The sequence below is a fragment of the Cygnus atratus genome, chromosome 13 (assembly GCF_013377495.2).
Source record: "Cygnus atratus isolate AKBS03 ecotype Queensland, Australia chromosome 13, CAtr_DNAZoo_HiC_assembly, whole genome shotgun sequence".
Taxonomy (NCBI): Eukaryota; Metazoa; Chordata; class Aves; order Anseriformes; family Anatidae; genus Cygnus; species Cygnus atratus.
Window position 1 is genome coordinate 14,639,479 of NC_066374.1, and position 19,782 is coordinate 14,659,260.

The following is a 19,782-nucleotide window of genomic DNA, read 5'->3' on the forward strand; positions in this document are numbered from 1 at the left end:
GAGTTTTATTCTATGCGGGTGCTCTTCCTTATCCCCCTGTTTTTGGGAGGTGTAGGGAGAATTCCCACTTATTTCATTAATTCCAGTTCAGATGCTGGGGAAAAACAAAACAAAACAAAACAAAACAAACAAACAAAAACAAAAAAACCAACAGCATTGTTTCACATAAAGGCAGTTTTTGTTGGGAGTGGTACCACCATTTGTTTTTTAGAAATTGCCTTTCAAAAGCGTCTGCTTAGTCAAACAGGTATGCTTAGTTTTAGGCAACCACAGGCATGAGTCCTCATGGTGATATGATCTCTTTTTGAGATTGTTCTGAATAAACTTATCAGCTATTTCTCCCCAGCCTCTATTTTTATTCTAATTTGGAGGAAACCATAGGTTGTATTTCTGCCCCTCCTGAAAGCTGCTGCTCGCACACCTCGTGGCGTGGCCGTGCAGAAAGCAAGGGCCGGGCAGTGCGTCTGGCCGCAGCTGCTCCAGCCCCAGCTCTGCTTGGAGAAGTCGCCTGCTTAGAGGCTTCCCCATACGCCCTGAGAAGTGCACCCCAGTCACCTTCAGCCCTGGGTGGCCAAGAGCCCATCTAGCCTCCTAGTCTCTTCTTCAAAAAATAGCTTCTGGTTAAACAGGGTAATCTAACTTGTCACCCTCAGGTCAGACCTCTGTTCAGGTCTCACAGGCGGTCCTGCGGATGCACGTATCTCAAAGCTCCGGGCCCTGCTGCCCAGCCCCGCTCTCATCCTTTCAGATTGCAATTGCTGCAACGTATTCCCCTGGCTTGGCCAAATCCCAGTTTCTCCTGCCACACCATCTGGCAGGCTGCTGCAGGCACTTTTGCTGTGCTCCACCACACCAGCCTCAGCAGCTTTGTGCATGCAATTCCTCCGCTGAGTCTCTCCTCACCCACGCGTCTGATCTACGTGACCTGCCCGCGCTGCAAAGCCCCACGCTTAGCCACGAGCCCAGCCGCTTCATCTTCCACGCCCCGACTCCAATGTCCAAAACGGGACGGAACAGATTTAATGTTTTAGGGTGGTGCTGGGAACTGGAAAACCCGAGCTAGCTAAATGCCATTTGGAGCCTCCCCAGCCAGGAGAGACCCAGGCCCATCTGACGCCAGTTGAGCCTGCCACAGCTTTCATCAGGATGGGATTTATTTCACCTGCTGCCTCAGTGTGAAATACAGAAGGGACTCCCCTGTACTCTCCTACTCTCGCTTTTTCTCTGCCTAAGCCAGACCTACCTTATTTATTTCTCTAACCCGTTTTTGGACAGAAGCACACTCACAGGTGCACACACGCCCTTTCTCCAGGCCACAGCGTATTTTCCAGCTCAGCAGGTTACCTCCAGACACCCGAAGACGTTAGCAGCGAGCAGAGCAGAGGTCCCTGCTGCCACCCCGCCCCACCTGCCCTCCTGTCAGCAGCCTGACCCCTAAGAAAGTGGCTGTCCTTGCTGAAAGCCATCTTACAAAGCTGCATTGCTTCTCCTTTGAAACATGAAGTGGCACACAGCTGTTTTAAATGCTAATTTGGAGCTTTCTGAAGCAGCTCTGAACCACAGTGCTTACGCTGACTGCTGCGTCCCGTCAGCCGGGACCGCCAGCTCAAAGCCTCCCCAGTCCTTCAGCTGATTTTCACCACCACTCCACATAAGCTATTAAGAGTCTCAGTGCATGTATCTAGTTTCCAGTAGTACAAGCTTCTTCTTAAAGGTTATAGTTTGTTTTAAATAGCACAGCCATCTGTCCTACAGCGGCTCATGGGAGCTGAAGAAATTAAAGCAGCCAAAACTGAATTTATCAAACTGACTGTCGGTTTTCATTATCAACGTTTCAGTTTGAATCAGACACACGTCCTAAAAAAATAAAGTATATATTTTTCTTGTGTCTTACACAAGCACTGAGAGACTTGCTTTTCATTACACCGTTGGAGTCTCAGCAATGCAAATATGTGGCCTGTACTTCAGCAGCTCCAGGCACCTCACCAACCACAGAATAAGCCTCATTTATGTGTTTCCAGTCTTTCAACTAAAAAAAAAAAAAAAAAAAAAAAGGCAGCTTGGTACAGGTAGCCATGATACACAGAACCAATGCACAGCGTTAAGAAAAAATCATGCATATACGGAAGCTGGACACATGGACCTGCATTTTATTTTTTACCCTAAATGTCCTGGTCAGCTAAAGCTCCGAGTTTAACTCTTCTAAAAAGTTAAATCAATTTATTCACTTAATTCATGGGGCTTGTTTGCTTAATTTGACAGATTATTGTTCATGGAAAATTGGTTAAGAGCACAGAAGCCAGATATGTGCAGCAGCACCAGAAGAATTGCTAGTAAATTGCTGGGAAAAAATAAAAATAAAAAAAAAGATGAGAACCAGTGTTCCCTTAGCAAATGCTGCCCAGCATCACTGGGAGTTAGTGCTGAGATGCCAGTGCAGCCTTGCTGGCATCAGCTACCCCACACTGAAAATGCCCACAGCCCCACTTGTAAATGCCCACGTACAGATCATTGCAAGACAGGCGTAGGAGCATCCAAGGAGACAAGACAGACAACAAATACTAATTAATCAGAACAACATACCAAAGTTTATTGATTACTTCAAACAAAAGTTTTCATAATGAAAAAAGAGCAAGTTGCATTCATAAAAGGTAACATTCACATTCAATTTCCTTTATATAAAGCAACATAAACGTATAAAATTGCATTTAAGTGAAAAAAATGTAAGGTTGCAGTCCTTTTTTGCAAGAAGCTGAAAATGTATCTTCTCATTGCCTGTATATAATTTACACTTTCTATATACTATATGTTGTTTTTTTAAAAAAATCCATAGCTGGGAAATTGGATGAATAGTGCAGTATTAGGTAAGTTTTTCAACTGTGTGTACCCGAATTCAAATTTAAGCCTGTATGCAATTCCAAGTCATTTATAATATTCTCATAACAATTAGGATTAGTTTTTTGAAAAGTAGCTATGAATACGGCGAGTTTTTCCATTATCACATTACATTTTTAGAGGGAATCTTAATTACTTTGCTTATCTTTCAGCGTCACTAGACAGTGATTAAACTTCAGTGGATTACTATGAAAAACCCCAGCCTTTTTCCTTCAAGTTTCCCCACCGATAAGCCTGTACTGACCTTTTAGCTCACTAACGAGCACTGTAACAGCGCAGCCTGTGTTATGGCATGTGAACAACAATCACAGTATTACTGTCAGATTACTGCCACTTCCCCCGGCCTGACGGCTGATTCCTTACACTTAGTATCACTGCCTTTTCTCTCCTTCTGTGACTCCAGCACGTGTGTCCCATTCCCCTTGATTTCATGATACATCCACAGCAACAGAAATTTCACTTCTGCTGCTGCTGAACAAGGAGGGTCAGCTCTTCTGGCTCATAGCAGCACAGCAGTCCTGGAACTACATCCATGCGCTAGCTGGAAATCCAAGCCCAAGAAAACCTGCTTTTCCCCAAAGGAGCTGCTATTCCTGACATTTCATTTTAATACCACCCTGCTTTTCAGCATACATGCCTTGGGGTTGAATGTACAGCTACAGCTATGGCTTGCTCCATACTGAGACTGGATACTTGGAAACGGGAAGAGAAAGATTGGGTTCCTAGAAGGCTTCAGCTTAACACAGGCTGCAGCAATCAGCCCGTATCAGTGGCTTTATTCAGACAGGTCACACATTGCACATACATGGCACGCTTCGCTCCGTTCCCACTAACACCAACAGCGAGACCTCCAGCTGAATCTCACAGGAACAGAATTTGACCCTAGAAGTAGAATACAACAGAAAACAAACTGAGAACAAACTGAGAAGCAGGTGGTCAGGCTTGGGACAACTGGGGCTTGGAATGGTTTTGAATCACAGGAATTGCGCGGTTTAGCGCCTGCATTTTAAAGGCTATGTAAACACAAGTCAGCAACTGTATATTTAGGTAGAAAGGTTAGATTTGGCATATAGAGCGCATCTTCATTGTATTCATCGCATACTCGATCTGTAGGCACCACATTTTAGCAGTTAAAGTTGAGAATCGGGCAAGGTCTGCAAGTTGAATTCTAGGTCCGTGAGGTGAGCTAGAAAAAGGAAAAAGAGAAAAAGCTTTGCCCATGGGACACATGCTGGAAGCGCAGCTCCTCGCTTGCATGCAGCAAGGAGTGGAGCTGCAGTTGCTCACAAGGTGACAGACACCACTTGCGTTGAGGCCAGTGCAGAGCATATAATACAGCAGTCCTGTCCGCAGGCCCCTGCCATGCGGGATGGTTCAAGGGCAGCCACAGGGACTCTGCCCGTCCCTCTGCTCCTTCCATCCCCATCCCCTCCCACACGGGTAGGGCCATCACAGAGTCCTTGTCACATATGCCAGATGTGCCTGCAGCCTATCTGGATCCTGCTTGATTTTTTTTTTTTTGAAAAAGATGAATTTTGCAGCCAGAGAGCAAGAGATTCTTCAGAGAATTAACAGTCCACTCTTTAGCAAAATTTGATGAAGGGAATGTTCGATCTAGCCCCAGTTTGTTGTGCCCTTGCACGGAAGCGAAACAAAGCCTAAGAGACATAGCAGGAAGTAAAAACCCAGCTGCAGTGTAGAGCTCATTGCTCCTGAAGGTAGATGTGAGTGTGTATCACAGTATTTCTGCGCCAGCCTCCGGCCGCAGGTTGTGCCCACAGGGCAAGGGGAAGGCAGCACGAGGGAGGACCTTCGCACGTCGGGTGGTGGCACGCAGGGTGCTCCGTGACTGCTTCTGACTCAACACGATGAAAAAGCTGCTTTTTCCACATATGAAGTGCCAGAGAAAACTGAGAGTCAGGCATCTTGCCTCTGCTGCGCACAACTTAAAGAAAAGTTCCCACTACCTTGCTAAAGGTAGACTGAAAAAGAACATGCCAATTGAAAACCAAATAAAGTGTAAAATGAAATCAGATTAACGTACTTTTATTTTTAAAACCAACTTCTGTTTTCTTAGTGCAAATAACTCAGGATGCAGTTTTATGCCTGCAAGTTCACAGGCACCATCCAGGTCCCTGGGACTGGCCAAGGACTGCGCTGTCACTCAGACCTTTAAAGCGTTTCACCAACTGCACGCTGCAGTAACGCAAGCACAGCCACGGGAGCCGGGGCAAACCTGGGCTGGAAATCGGGCACAGCTCAGCTTCCAAGGTTCTTCCCTCCCCATGAAAGTTTCCTTACTCCATGAACAGTCCTGGTACATTCCCAAAACAAGGGAAAACCATCCTGCCTTCACTTCTCACCAGGAGCAAACCCACCAGCACAGAGCAAGCCAAGACGGGAGGACGCCCAGCACCACACTCTCCGCACGGGTGCTGCCGCTGCTTACGGCTCACTGATCGCTTCCAGCCATCCCAGAGGAGGGACGTGCGACTGAACACTGTGCTGCCAGCGATGATTTTTCCCGTGTTTTCAAGTATTTCTGCCACATGCATCTGGCCACCCAACGCTGGGAGGGGGCAGCCCCCGCGGCACCAGGCAAGATGCTCGCAGGGATGCGTCTGGCTTCTGCGCTGGGGGGAGCGGGCTCTCCCCTGCGCCTTCGGGGAGCCGGCCAGGGCTGTTATGGGGTTCAAGTCCGTGCTACTTCTTTGGTCAGGCGAAGCAAGAGACTTCAGCAACTCTCTGCTGCTCCCAGGCAGATCTGCAGCGGTGAGAGGAAGCCCCCGTGTGACGTAGGGAGGCATTTCTCTCCTGCACTTTGATCATGCTGTTTTAGAACAATTCCTGAAGATGCTTTCCCAGTCTCCAATTACCACAGTCTTCTGATTTGACAGATTTTTTTTGGGGGGGAGGTGCGGGGAGGAGGGAGGAAGCAACAAGACCAAAGACAAACAGGTACCGCGGCCAGTGCCTGGCTACTGCTTCATCAGCATGGCTGCTTACGTACTTGGTAATATTAAACAGAACTGTTACGTTAAAAAACACGTGGTTTCGTTTGCTTGTGTTTTTTTTTTTCTTTTTCCTACAGGATGACAATATGCACTGTTTGTGTGGAGCATTTTAAAGTATCCTGAGGGGATATCTTTCTGCCGAATTAGTAACAGCATCTTCAGTCTTCACATAGCCATTCTCTATACGTTTGTATGACACTAACATAGGCAGATCAAATGGGCCAGTCTGCAAAAATCAGAAGGAAAACACACGCGTTGCAATTGTTACATTCCCAAGACCATAAACCTTTTTGCGTTGTTATTTTTAGAAAGAGAAAAAAAAAATTACGGGAGAAGAAGAATGATTAGACTAGGATAAAAGTGCCAAACTCCATTCACAACGGGACAATAAATCACGGTGCGGAGCCCGCAAGGCGCTGCGCAGAGCCCAGCCCCGCAGGGCGGCGAGCACCACCTGCCGCCCGCCGCGGCAGCGCCCGAGCAGGGCACGAAGCCCAGCTCTGGGCTGCCGCCCTCGGCCGCTTTCCCTGCCCCTCTGATGCTGAGATCGGCTTCTCTGCAGGCAGGTGGGGGGCACACGGCTAGGAGGGGGCTACAGGAAATCTGCATTTTAATGCTTGCAGCTGACACCACACAGCTATGTAACATCTCGCCTAAAAGCTAGGTTGTGAATTCAATTAGGCACTTTTATTTTTTCCGTAGCAAGAAGACAGCTTTCAGCTTACTGCGATGTTTAGAATCAAATAAGCTTGTACCAGGATGTTCCCCGTGTATGTATACGCATACAGACACAGAGACATGCCTGCCATACGCTACGTTGACAGACAGACAAGTACACGTGTTTAGTTTCAATCTATTTAGATGAATTAAAATTTACTTATTTCTATCTGACAACAGCATGCACCCTAGAAAATTGGATTTTTGTACTATTCAGATGCAATCTGGGAATCATTTTAATGGCTTAGACTTGAATACTTCATTGCAAGTACATCAGTGCTAGCTTGTATAGCCAGTTAGCACAATTCACCACACCTGTATTCTCATGCTGTTAATGTTAGACCAAAATATCAGTTATACTGAAGGATTTGTTTTACATACAGCAACGCATTTCAGACTGAGCGCATCTTTGCACATACGGGCTTCTGCAAACACTAGATAGGACGTGTCCCCACATTAAAATGCATCCCAAATATTGCATCTCCATTTCACAAAGACAGGTGCCCCACACCAATAATCAAGAGGATTACAAGAACCACAGTTTAATTGATTTGGGAAGTTACATTTGGTTAATCAATGCCTTTTAAAACCATCCCAACTCCTTAGGACAGGGTACCTGTTACAACACATTAGACTCATCTGAGAACGTTCTTAAAAGGAGTGGTCTGGCAGAAGGTCTGGCCGACAATGAATCAGGTGCCCTCCTACTGCTCTGCAACAGCGAGGCAAAAATACTTGTAGCACATGCAACACTTTAACCTACCTAGTGGTCCAACAACAAGAAACACACACACACACCTTTTTACAGGCAACTAAATCATACCACAAGGGATGTAACAATACACACTCCCTAAATACCATCGTGATCAACGCTGGCTGGGTTTTTCAGTGCAAGAGGCACAGATGGCACTCGGAGAAGAGCTCTGCTTCCCAAAATGTTTCCCTTCGGGCTTGGAGGTTTATGCTACAGGTGCTTTCAAGTAGGAAACATCTTTGCTCTCCTTACAACCAGTATTTTTTAAAACAGTGAGTGATACCAGTGAAACCAAGCCCTAGGGGCACATACCCAAGGCACTTAGCATGGGGGTGAGCCCCCTCACCCCACGGGCAGCAAGCTGGAGACGGCGCTAGGTCTTATGTGAGTGCTAAGGCTTATGTGCCTGCACAAAGGGCAGCTGTAGTGTCAGCACGAGTTGTGTGCTGGGCAAGAAGGGTGCGTGAGCAGCTCCTGCACTATCCAACAAGCATAAGCTGCTTGCCAGGTCATCCAGAGGATGATCAGAATTGAGTCCACTTTGTTCTACGCTTTAGTGAAGTTTGTATCTAGCCCACTAAAACAAACCTACAGAGGGGAGGGAGAAACGGGGAGACAAATCCACGACTAGAGAAAATTACGCAGCAGCACCGATTTCCATGAACAGGAACAATTCACCCCAGCTGAGGACCTGGTAGAAACCCCAGCATTGCGACTGATGCCTGCCTGAAGTCCCCCGAGCACCTAAGGGACGCCGGGCACAAAAGCATCACCTGCACCCACGTCACAGGTGCTGAGCACGAGCAGCTCAGCCACCAGGTGTGCAGCTGGTCCTGAGCATCTGAACAGCAGGAGACCAAAGGGGCAGAGACAGACGAAACATTTAAGCAAAAGATTGAAATTAAAGCAATGGGGGGCAGAGGGAAGCAGGCTCTTGCTGGGTGAGCAAATCTAAGCACGAGTTTTTAGCAGTTATGCATTAGAAGAAGGAAAAAGCAGGAGAGCAAGCAACACGTACTGACTCAGAAAGGAAATCACCTTATTCGCTCCAAGAAAAGCTGTGATTGCTGGAAGTTTGAGAAAGCATGAAGATAGTGGATGTTCCTGAGGAAGGAAGGCGCTTCGTTACCTAGTTCACAACAGCACAAAAGACAGAAAATTGCAGTACAAGAGAGAAAGGCAGAAACCAAAGAAAATAAGAATGCGCCTTGCAGTTAAAAAAACAACAAAAACAAAACAAAAAAAATCCACACAGAAAATTTAATAAAAACTGAACAGAGCTGCTGTGTTGTGTCATACAGAAACTCAGTCCCATACAGGTCAAGGACAAGCTCCTATCGACCTGGCCTCGGTCCATCCTTTCCTTCCAGAGGGGACCCTCAGCTGCCAAGCTGGGTGTTCAGGCAGCTAAACAAGGACACTGACCTGGTTTTGTACGTAACGCTCCCCTTGGGAAACTTGTATCTATCTTTTCCAATATTAAGCTTCGGATTCTCAAAAAGGATCTCAATTTAAAGTCCTCTGCCTAGTCTCAGTTGCCTTTCAAAGACTGGGTGGCTGACTTCAGTGTCTGACAGTCAGTACGGACATCTAGAGCTGGCATCTGCCCCAGGCATTTTATAAAGCTCTTAACTGGAAATGTACTTTTCAGTAAGGCTCAGCCCGCATTTAGTTTAGAATGCGCATATGAAGAGACTTTTCTAGTTGACACTTAGTGTTGATTTGCTAAACGATTTCACAAGAGCCATTTTTAACGCATTTAAAGCACGCTTGAAAGTGAGTATTAAATGCGAGAATGGATCTTCTGGCCAAGAGCTGGAGGCAAAAATGGGTCTCCTCTTGGGTGAACTGAGCTGGGGTTCAGTAACCCCCAGGTTACCCTTCTGGGACAGTGGCCTCAAACTGCCCTAGGACTGCAGCTGAGAGCAAATCATTTCCATCCTCCCCAATTGCGGTGTCAATCCAGAAACTATTAAGTCATGCTTACAAGGAAGAAATAACATGGAACTGGGAAGAATTTAGCTACGCTTATTTTATCATCTGTATTGCTTTCAAATTTAATGGTTTGGGTGGTGGTTTTTTTCGGTCTTGCAGACACATGTTTTACTTCACTGATACTTTGCCAAGCTTGTACTTCAAAGGTTATGGGGGGAAAAAACAACCTTACTACTTCATTGGATATTTAGAAAAGATTATTAGCTCTATTAAAAAGTATATGAGTACCAAAAATAACAGGCCATCCTGGGTGAAGAAAGTGCACTGAAACCTCACAGGACCTACCAGCTTCAGGAGAGAAGCCTGTCCTGCACCTGAGTATTTGAAGAGTCACCCGGTGTTTTTGTGTGACACAGAGCCCTGCCCAAGCTAGGTAAAATCAGCTCTGCGCAGCCCTGCAGGGACAGTGGAGCCAGTTCAGGGTACAGCTGGCAAAGGATTCACCTCTGCTGTGCCATCAGCTTGCAGTGATGGAGACACCCAGGCCAAAACGAGCCGTGACAGTGCACGCTGCTGCCGTGGGCACCGCTGCCTCCTGCCCCTTAGGCTGCATCGACAGGCTGTACTCCATCGCTGCTTGAGAAAAACGCAAAGCTGATGGCAAGAGGGCAGGACTGGCCGGCAGCTCGCCGCTTGCTGACCCGATGCAAAACTTGCTAAAATCGCAGGAGGGAAGAGAGGCGCCGCAGGAGGGAGGCGAGGCGGACAGAGCGACAGGTGGCGGAGCACGGCCAGGGTTAGCAGGCGCTGCCCAGGAGGACGATGCTGCAGGGATGCTCGTCACCTCTGGGCAAGCACGTGGCAAGGGACGGGGATTGTCTCCACGTGGGACACATTCTGTGCAGAATAACCCTGAGCACTTTCGAGGAGAGCTGGACACTGCGGGCTCACACTGCTGCACTGGCCCCCGGTTAACAGGGAGATGGGCAGATGTGACAAGCCCTGCCTGAATCGCTGCCCCTGGTGCTGGCACCTGGAGGGCGCATCCAAGCAGAACACCTTGCACACGTTGACTTAAAATCAAGTAGCTTTTGTCAGTACACAACATGGTTTGGTTGATGAGTTTGGATTGGAAAAGGGTTATAGTACTTTTATAAATAAGAAGTTTTCCATCCAGCCTAGGTAATTAAGGAAAGGCACTGGTAGAGTCTCACCACACTAGAGATCTAGGCTGTATTTTTAGATGAGCTTCTTGACATTTCTGGCATGTGAAAGAGCAAGATGCGACTCTAGCAAGCCTTCCTCGAGATGTGAATGGCACACAGTGCTATTACAGGCTCATCTAGTGTTTAAGAATATAAGAGGCCTTTATGATATATCACACAGTATTTTCACCTTGTTCCTTACCTGATGATTTTTCTCTTTTATATTTTTTAAAACTATTAGAAGAATTTCTGGGAAAAGGCTGATAAAGATCAGGAGTATTATTGCCAGCCACGTGGAAACAGGAAGTCAGCATATGGGCAAATACAAAATACATTCTTTGCTGCTTCAAGAAAGGCCTGAAAAAGAAGAGATACAAACACATTCTGGTTAACACCGTCAGTCACACGAGTTTCCCAACTAGGTCAGACTCGGATCAAACTGTTCGCAGTGACGCCTCCCTTCCCAAGGCAGATGGGTACAGCCTGCACAGAGACAGGCTGCCCATTCCTCTCCCCACCCATCTCCTGCCCTCAGCTGCGCTAATTCTGGAGGACTGTCCAGCAGCCTCCTGGGACTACTCTTATGTTTCTCCCATCTTCATACAGCCTCTTCACCCCCAATTCTTGGCCAAGCCGCTGTTCCTCCTTGTTGCAGCAGCTGGACCTGTGCTTCCTCCTGCTTACCTCCCCCTCGGCTGCCCCACAGTGCCGGGCCCTATTGCTCTGAGTCTACCTGTCTGTTCTTCCCTTTCCTGTCCCCAGGTTTCTTTCCAACGTCATTTTTTTCCTTTCTTTCCCACCCACGTGAACAAATGGATGCTGAAATATTTACACTGGCAGCTCCCGGTGAAGGCAAACTGCCTCTCGGCAGAACCAAGCTCCCGGACTGCAAGCGGGTGCCACCTGCCTCCAGGCTGGTGCACAGATCTGGTCACACAACAGCCCTCTTCCAGCAGTGCTGCATGGAGAGAGCATCCTTTCCCCTCCCCAGGAACAAACCCCACCATGACGGCACTAGAATATTCCATCTGAAGACATAAAAAAGCAAACTCGTGCTGCCTACCACTATTAATCACCATGATCGGTACTAACATGTGCTTATCATAGTTGCAAACATCCTGCTGTCCCCAAACCTTTGGGTCGCCCAAATGTGGAGACGCTGCAGTCACGTCCCCCACAAAGCAGGTGATGGACATTCCCCTAAAAAGTACCATTGAAAGAAAAGATACTTGCCAAATGACTCCTCCCCAAAAGAATGAGAAAAACACATAGAAGGCAAGGGAGCCCCATATCACAAAGTGGTTCATCCATGTCCAGAATCGAGTATCTAATGCTAGCTGCGTAAATAAAAATTCAAAATAAAAATTAACAGGCAGAACAAGCATTACAAGCAGAGTGTATTCAATTATATTTATATAAAATTTGTCTGCTTTCAGAGCACGATTGAAGTTTTCCAGTCAGCTACCTCTCTGCGTATGTACACCTGGGAAATACTTTCAATATCTACAGACTGGCACAACATCAACAGGGAAGCAGCAAGTTTCTAATTGCATCTGATACTTTTTAATAGAATAAGTTTGATGCAACCTCTGATGCTACATGAAACAAATGTGTAAAGGTTGCAGTAATTGTAATTGCCTTCTGTCACCACCTGCTGTCCTGACCCAAACATAAAAGACCTTTTGTAAGGCCTTATGCAAACCGTTCATTCTGGAAAGCTCTGTGAAACAAAGCAGTTTGGCTACTGTTGTTTGACAGATGTGCTTTTGTGATCCCTATGGTGCTGAGCAGCATCTGAAAGAAGGCAGTCAAACCCAAGTACTCAGCTGTTCCTCTCCTCTTTCTGGAGCTGAAAGCCAAGGGGCGTTAAGTGTGGGGAAAGAAGTCAACTGTAACCAACTGGAGGTCTCAGAAGAGGGCAAAAAATAAGAAAATAATTTACCAGAGCATAAGCACTTGTCATAAGCACACACACAGACCATAGGCTACACAAAGGACAGCAGTCAATAAGCTACTTATAAATTCCTGCCTGTGTGGAGGAAGAGAAGATATAAAGTGTGGGGGGGAAAGGTATTCAAAAAATACATCTTCAATGTATTTACCACACAGGGTAAACGATTTTACACTGCACTATATGCACAACATTCAAAAAGGACTGCAAGAAGAAGGGAAGAAAGAGGCTAACCTTCAGAGTGACGGTGAACACCAAGACAGTGAAAACAATCGTTCCGAAGGTCCAGTTTCCAAACACCTGGAAAACACGTTGCGTTGCCACACGCGCCTCTGTCCACCTCGTTCGAGAGGAACAGAAACGACGACAATGACAACGGTGCAAGCAAGGACTGGAAGGGGAAGGAGGGATGGCGCGACTGCTACTCGGGACGCGCGCTGGGCGCTCAGCACGCCAGCCGCCCGCTACGCTAACCCTGTGCCATGCACTACCACGGACAAGTGACCCGGTGTCGTGACAGTGACAGGTACAACCTCCTACTAACAGCAATGTTGACTGAGAATACGAGTCGTTTGGACCACCTGCATTTCATGATTTCTTGGTAATTTACTCAGTTTCTGCTTTCTCGTAACACAGAACTACCGCAGCACCTCCGGTTCTCGTGCCATTTTAGTCCCACTTGCAAAACGCACCAGCGGGTGCTTCTCCGTACGAGAATACGCAGGTTTGGTTTGCAGACACTAGTGACTACGCACAAAGAAAAGCAGGTACTGTATATAAATCCAAATGATGGCAATGAATGGGACAGATGCTTACCAAAGGCTGTCAAGATCTGAATGCATACATTAAAACAGAAAGTGAAATGTAAAAGTTTTTAAAAAATGCAAAAAAATTAAAGTCAATAGGAGCGAAAAAGGAGTCAATCAAACATACATGGATATTATGAGCAATTGCTGGTAGCAGTTCTTTACAGGCATAAGTGCTTACAAAACAGGACAAAACCACAGCTCTTATTTTAGTGCCACATGGACTTGACCTCTCAAGGCATCTGCAGTGCTTACATGTTTTATTCAAATGCAACCAGAATGGCTATAAATACAGAAAGGCACTGAATCTACAATACATGTGCGTGACTACACATAGCTGGGGCCATAAATAGTGGCACTGATGCAATGTATGCAAATCTCAGCTTTCCTCCCAGTGTTGTCCCCTAAAAAAAAAAAGCTAAGGTGTTTTCAAGGATCGCAAATGATGGTGTAAAGCTCTCCATCAGCTGAGAACTGGTAACACCTCCCTTCAGTGGAGGGTGTCCCCAGACAGCGCAGACCACCACTTGCATGGCGGCTGCACCGCACCGATGCCTTGCTCTGTTCTCAGCTAACCAGAAAAAAAAATTAAAAAAAAAAATTCTTTCCCCCTCCCCATCTTCCTGTGCAAGTTTGCCTGGGCCAGCTCGCACACCTCGCTCACGTGGTGATGCAAACACCGGTCCCAGCGCGAGAGGCACGAACAAGCAGACAGCAGGGACAAGAAGAGCAGCCTGCTCGCTTCTGACGGCAGCGCTAACTTATGCTGGCTTTGGCCCAGCAGCAAGCCGCCAGCACCAGCCTTCCCCCCTGCAACGGGAGGCAGGGGGCTGGATCAGGCCTCGCGCAGGCACTGCTTTGGTCCCTTGTGGCCTGGGCACGGTTCCCTCGCTGGCAGGTCCTGCCCCGCACCCAGCCAACACCTGGGAGCATGCGGAAGAGTGAACGACCACTGTGCAAAGCACAGGCTGGCGGCATCGCTGGGGTGGAATAAAGTTCTTTGTAAGACTACTTATCGTACCTAGAGAGCATAACCACCTCTACGCTGTTTCCATGGTGATTTGGAAAATGTTTCGTTTTAAGCATTTGCTGCAGAATCACACCGTAAGCAATGCTACACCGTTGGACGAGACTCGAGACACAGCGCACAGACTAAGCGTGTAGATATTCACTGACAGGCATATAAAAGAGGCAGGGCACAAAAGAAACACTCATATTTCTTTCTTTTTTGGTGTTGTTACCTTTCCGTTATCTTCCAACGATGAATTTTGAAAAAGAAAATAAACCCCAAAGAAAAACACGAGTCCTTCAAAGGCGCCCAGGAAGGTCCAGTACAAGAAAGGCCTCCACTGCAGCATTGCATTATCGGAAACTTTCCTGCCAAGAAAACAAGCAACAAGAAAATCACCATCACGTAGGTCCTGCTGCAAAGCCCAGGGTTTCCATGGGCTTGGAGCGGGCCTTTGCTGTAGGAGACAAGAAGGTAAAACACACAAATACCTGCCAGCACACAGGACTTAAACATTTGCTATATGCAGATGCTGGTCCTAAGAAATCAAAAGATATTCAGCATATTTTTTTTTATCCTCCTCTAGGTAATGCAGACAAAAATCCAACCCCATCCAAATGAAGCAAGCAGCTGTAATGCTGTCCCAAGCATCTCATGCAGCCACCTCGCTGCCTGCCCTATCCGCAGTTAAAAACTGCTGAATTTCAAAACCAGGGCTATGTCAACGAAGAAACGCATGAGATGCAGCGAACTTGTGGCACGCTTCCCTCTCTTTTTGTTGAACGCACAAACTCACTTTTTTGGGAAAGCTCTGAGAGTGCTGTTCCTGGAAGTGGTGTTTTTCTGTACAGGCTGAAAATAAACTCCTGAATCGTACCGTGGGTTTTTAGCACGGGGGTTTTAGCAGGAGGCTCTTGGCTGAGAACAGCAATAAGATCTGGCACGGAGGCAGCAGCAGGTTGATGCAGTGTTGACAGGGCCCTGCGAGGACATGCACCAAGGCCACTGTCACAGCCACGGAGCTGCAAACCCAGGACCACATCCAGCCTCAGTTCCTTTGGTCTCTGCTGCAGGTCTCCAGCTGCACCCCCAGGGACCTGTGCTTTTGACTACACCTCAAACAGCCTGACACTGGCTAGACATGAAAAGGAAATATTGTTCCAGAAGTCTTTCCCCAAAATATTTGAAAACCACTGCTTATGCTTAAAAAAGCTTCTTGCATCACTGTATTTTCAGATGGCCTTCTTTAAAACTTGAAGATTGATGGGGGATGAAAGCATGTTTATGGCAAAACCAAAAATCCTCTTTTTTTTTTTTTCGTAACTATTCTAGCAATACATCTATTATCAGCAAGATGCACCCTGTAAACAGGTGTGATGCTGAGCTCCTGTAATTGCAATTTCTAAAGCAAAACACTACTGGAATCCTATGCATGATATTCTCTAACATACTGTAATTTGGGTGAGAGTAAGGAGCACAGATAAATCAGACCAAGAGCTATTTTTGCAAGGAGAGAAAATTCGAAGAGCCTCCTCAGTGCAATTTGTTTTGCATTCACATTTATGGCCTGCAGCACTCATCGTAAACAGACTTTTTACTGTGCCTCAGACTAGAGATCTGCAGTGCAGCAACTCAGCACTTTATACAGCAGAGGCACAGCAGTCATTCTGTATTCAGCAGCACATGCGTAGCCCTGAATATTCAAAGTGAAGCTATCTGACTGCACAATTAATCTGTTTTCCCTCAACTCACATACACCAGTGATCAGACAGCTCGCCAGGTGAATGCTCAGGGGGCTGCTGTTATTGGTCTATGCTGCACAATATTCAATTACAAATTTATTTAAAAATACGTGTTTTGCCATATGAGTGGAGGAACACAGAAGTTTAATCAATCATATAACTGAGTAGCTATTTCAGAAATACTCAGATCCCCTGAAGGGCTGCACTAAAGTACATGCACAGGCAGGGCTGGGGGGAAGACGTGAAGTATTTCAGGTTCTGCAGGAGGTCAGGGACTCCCCCAGTTGCAACAAAGGAGAAAAAGAAGACAGTAAAGCAGGGAGAGATCATCTCCTCTTAAACTCTGCTCTCCACCTGCAATGTGGAGGAAACTGAGTGCAAAGACCACGGCTCCCAGGTAACTCGTTTTGAAATGGAGATTTGGCCTTTGGGGGATATCCATCCAGACCAGCTGAGAAACTACCTGCTTGAGTTGGATTTCATGAAGATTCGTTTTCCTGTAAATGAATAGATCTCTCTTCTCCTGAAAGATAGATTTTCCCTCCATCTATTGCATCCTCCATCACGTGCTTGGCTCACGCCGCCTGGCTCAGAACTAACATGAGTGAATGCTCTGGCCAGAATTGCAGCTGGCTTTTTCTTGTAGATGAATAATTCCATCTACAGCCTTTTTTTTTTTTTTTAATACAGACAGAAGGGCAATTTGCTGGACCAGATACTGTTAGAGAGCATAAATTAAAATAGGCATGTAACATGTAAGCAGTTTTCTGCAGTTCCATGGCTACCTTGTCACCACCACAGGGCAGGTACACCAACCAGCTCAAGTGATCCCTGATGGATTGTTTCATGCACCAACAAAGCTTAAACTGTGGCCAACAAAGCTGTGCTGAGGCTTGCCCGGTCCTTTGCTACTTACATATACAATTGTGGATCTGAGGTCAGCGTGTCAATGTTGATGTGCTGCTCCAGGAGGCTGTAAGCCAGGATAGGTAGTGACGTGAAGCAGATGTTGTACATGGTAAGGTAAGCAGCATCGTACAGAGGCTGAAAAGAGGGAGAAGGGCAAAATGAAACAGAAACTTGGCTTTAAAAGTCTCCCCATAAACAGATTAAGGTTCCAGCCCTTGCCTCCATACATAACCCATGGACTCACCCCTTTGTCACAGACACGAATCGCCCCATGCAATGCCAGCGGGGCCGAGGCACCCACAGGCTGCGTGGCCAGAACCCTACGGCCACCGAGGGCAGCCCCACCAGCAGCAGCTCTGTACCTGCCTGGGCCGGGCCCCAGCTCGACCTCCAGAAAAACATGATTAAACAGTCCTTACTGCAGCTTTTCTGTAGCTGCTCTTGTGCTGCCATTTCTATTAATACACTTGATGTCTCCTGCAACTCTCTAAAGACTAGACTTTTTTTAGACTATGATTTTTCTTTTTTCCTTTTTTTTTTTTTTTTTAAAGCAAGTGGTTCTGCTGAGACAAGCAGAGAATAATCTCCTATGATTGCTTTTAAGATCAAGCAGACACAAAAGCCTGCAAGTGAACACAAAACCCAAAGAATTGTCTCCAAACACCCGAGCCCACCCCGCACAGAAATCCGTCCTTCTGACACTCACTTGGACTAAGCAAGTGTCTGATGATGCTCATCACGTGTCTTACTTTAAAGGCTCTGATAAAAGAACAAACTGTTCTTCCTTTTGAAAGACAACTTTAATACAGGGAAATACAGCAGAGAGAAAAAGACCAGGAAGTCTTCAAAAAACTTTTCTCTTAAGAGTAGCAGAATTAGGTGTTGGCAAACCAGCTAAACCACCCTCTTGTTACTTTGGGAAGGCATCCATCCATGTTTAAGCAACAAAAATGGTCATGGATGGGAATGGAAAGCAAGCCAAATTTATTTATTTTCAATTGTAGGTTTCAAAATTATTATGCTCCAGATGTGGTGCTGAGCAAGGAGGTCAATTTGTACTATCACCTAAAGAAAGAAGAGGAAGAGACAGGATGCATAAAAGTCAAATCTCTGCTACGAAGCTTTATGACGTGACTTGCTTTTTCCCTGTCTTTTTAGATGTATTACTGGAAGTTACCTGCTGTGAGAATCCACAGAAGAACTGGTATAAAAATTGTGGTAAAATGAAGCAAAGGTTCTAGAAAAATAAAAAAAGAAGGGTTAGCTGGGAAGCATTTATGCACTCAGTGAATGCTTCACTTTTCATTCTAAATCCAAATACTTTTCCCCTATTATCAGATAATAATACCTGATATTATGATATCAGATAAAACAGGTGTCCTGGTTTTGTCTGGGATAGAATTACTTTTCCCCCTAGTAGCTGCTGTGGTGCTGTGTTTTGGATTTAGGATGAGAACAATGCTGATAACACACTGATGGCTTAGTTGCTGCAGAGCAGTCCTTACACAGAGTCGTGGACTCTTCAGCGCCTCACACCATCCTGCCAGTGAGGAGGCCAGGGGTGCACAAGGAGCTGGGAGGGGACAGAACCAGGACAGCTGCCCCAGACTGGCCAGGGGGATATTCTCTACCATATGATGTCATGCAGAAAAATTAACATGGGGGGGCTGGCTGGGGGAACCACTGCTCGGGGACAGCTGGGCATCGGTCAGCGGGTGGTAAGAAATTGCCTTGTGCATCACTTGCTCTGTACATTCTATTATTATTATCACCATCATCATTATTTCTCATCCTTTTCTGTCCTATTAAACTGTCTTTATCTCAACCCATTAGCTTTTGCTTTTGTTTTCCTTCTGATTCTCTCCCCCATCCCACTGGAAGGCGGGGGGAGCGAACTGCTGTGTGGTGCTTAGCTGCCTGCCGGTTAAAGCACAACATCAGGACACTGTGTTCTACCAAACATTACACTAATCCCAGCTTCTACTATCTGCAGAAGACGCTGGAAGAAGTAATGACCTCGCATTCCCTTATACATAGTACTTTCAAACAGGCACATGGGAGACACACACCCTTTTCTAGGTAAACACAACAGAATATCTTATACATGTTTTTTCTTTTTCCATTTTTTCTACCGTCAAAGAAACCCGTACTATAAACAACAAAATGAGCTGAACACACATCCTTACCTTATAGAAGAAATACTGTACAAGGTGTGCTATTCTCACATAATATAAATGCCCATGTGCTAGTAGCAATTTTCTTAAGTGTTTAAACTTTGGAACAGCATAGTCACTGTTCCTTGCAGCCTGCCGTCCTTCTTTGCCTTTTATACCTGAAGACAGAAGAATTGCAAGGGATTAATCCATATGGGACTGGAATTTGTACTGATGCTACCCATGTTTGTTCACATAAGTCTGTCTCAAGCCATGATAAAGGCCATATTTCATTCTTGATTCTACAAGGACTTTGTATTTCAAACACGTCCATGCATCCACCGTGCATGCCCACCTGTGGGGTTTTGGGGACTGTGCCTGCAGGCATAGGGTGGCAGACAGACACCCCAGGAGAGCAAAACACTAAAGCTCTTCAAGACTTGGCATGGTCTTGGCTCTACAACAATCAGATGTGCCTCTGGAGATTTTAATTTATCTTTAGTTTGCTATCCAAGTTTCTAAGTAAGAGAATGTGGTGAAGGGTATCTAAGAAAATCCGATGAAAGATACCTAACTGGTTTCCCCAGGGGCTTGCCTGCATCTAGCAGTCTGGTTATTTCACTGCAGATGCTCAGCCTCCCCAGAAATCCCCTCAGAGCAAAACTCAAGAAAGCCAGTTTTGTTCACTCAGA

The 19,782-nt window shown here is 46.3% G+C and overlaps 1 protein-coding gene across 1 annotated transcript in view; it reads right to left on the minus strand.

The window, feature by feature from the left end:
* Window positions 1-2,565: 2,565 nt before the first annotated feature.
* Window positions 2,566-19,782, minus strand: part of ATP11C (ATPase phospholipid transporting 11C) — a 60,753-nt gene continuing 43,536 nt past the window's right edge. Inside the window, 9 exon segments of the mRNA XM_050713369.1 lie at window positions 2,566-6,135; window positions 10,723-10,821; window positions 10,823-10,877; window positions 11,754-11,857; window positions 12,706-12,771; window positions 14,519-14,654; window positions 16,945-17,072; window positions 18,115-18,174; window positions 19,124-19,269. Of these exon segments, the coding sequence (XP_050569326.1) occupies window positions 6,019-6,135; window positions 10,723-10,821; window positions 10,823-10,877; window positions 11,754-11,857; window positions 12,706-12,771; window positions 14,519-14,654; window positions 16,945-17,072; window positions 18,115-18,174; window positions 19,124-19,269 (911 nt within the window). The 3' untranslated portion in view covers window positions 2,566-6,018.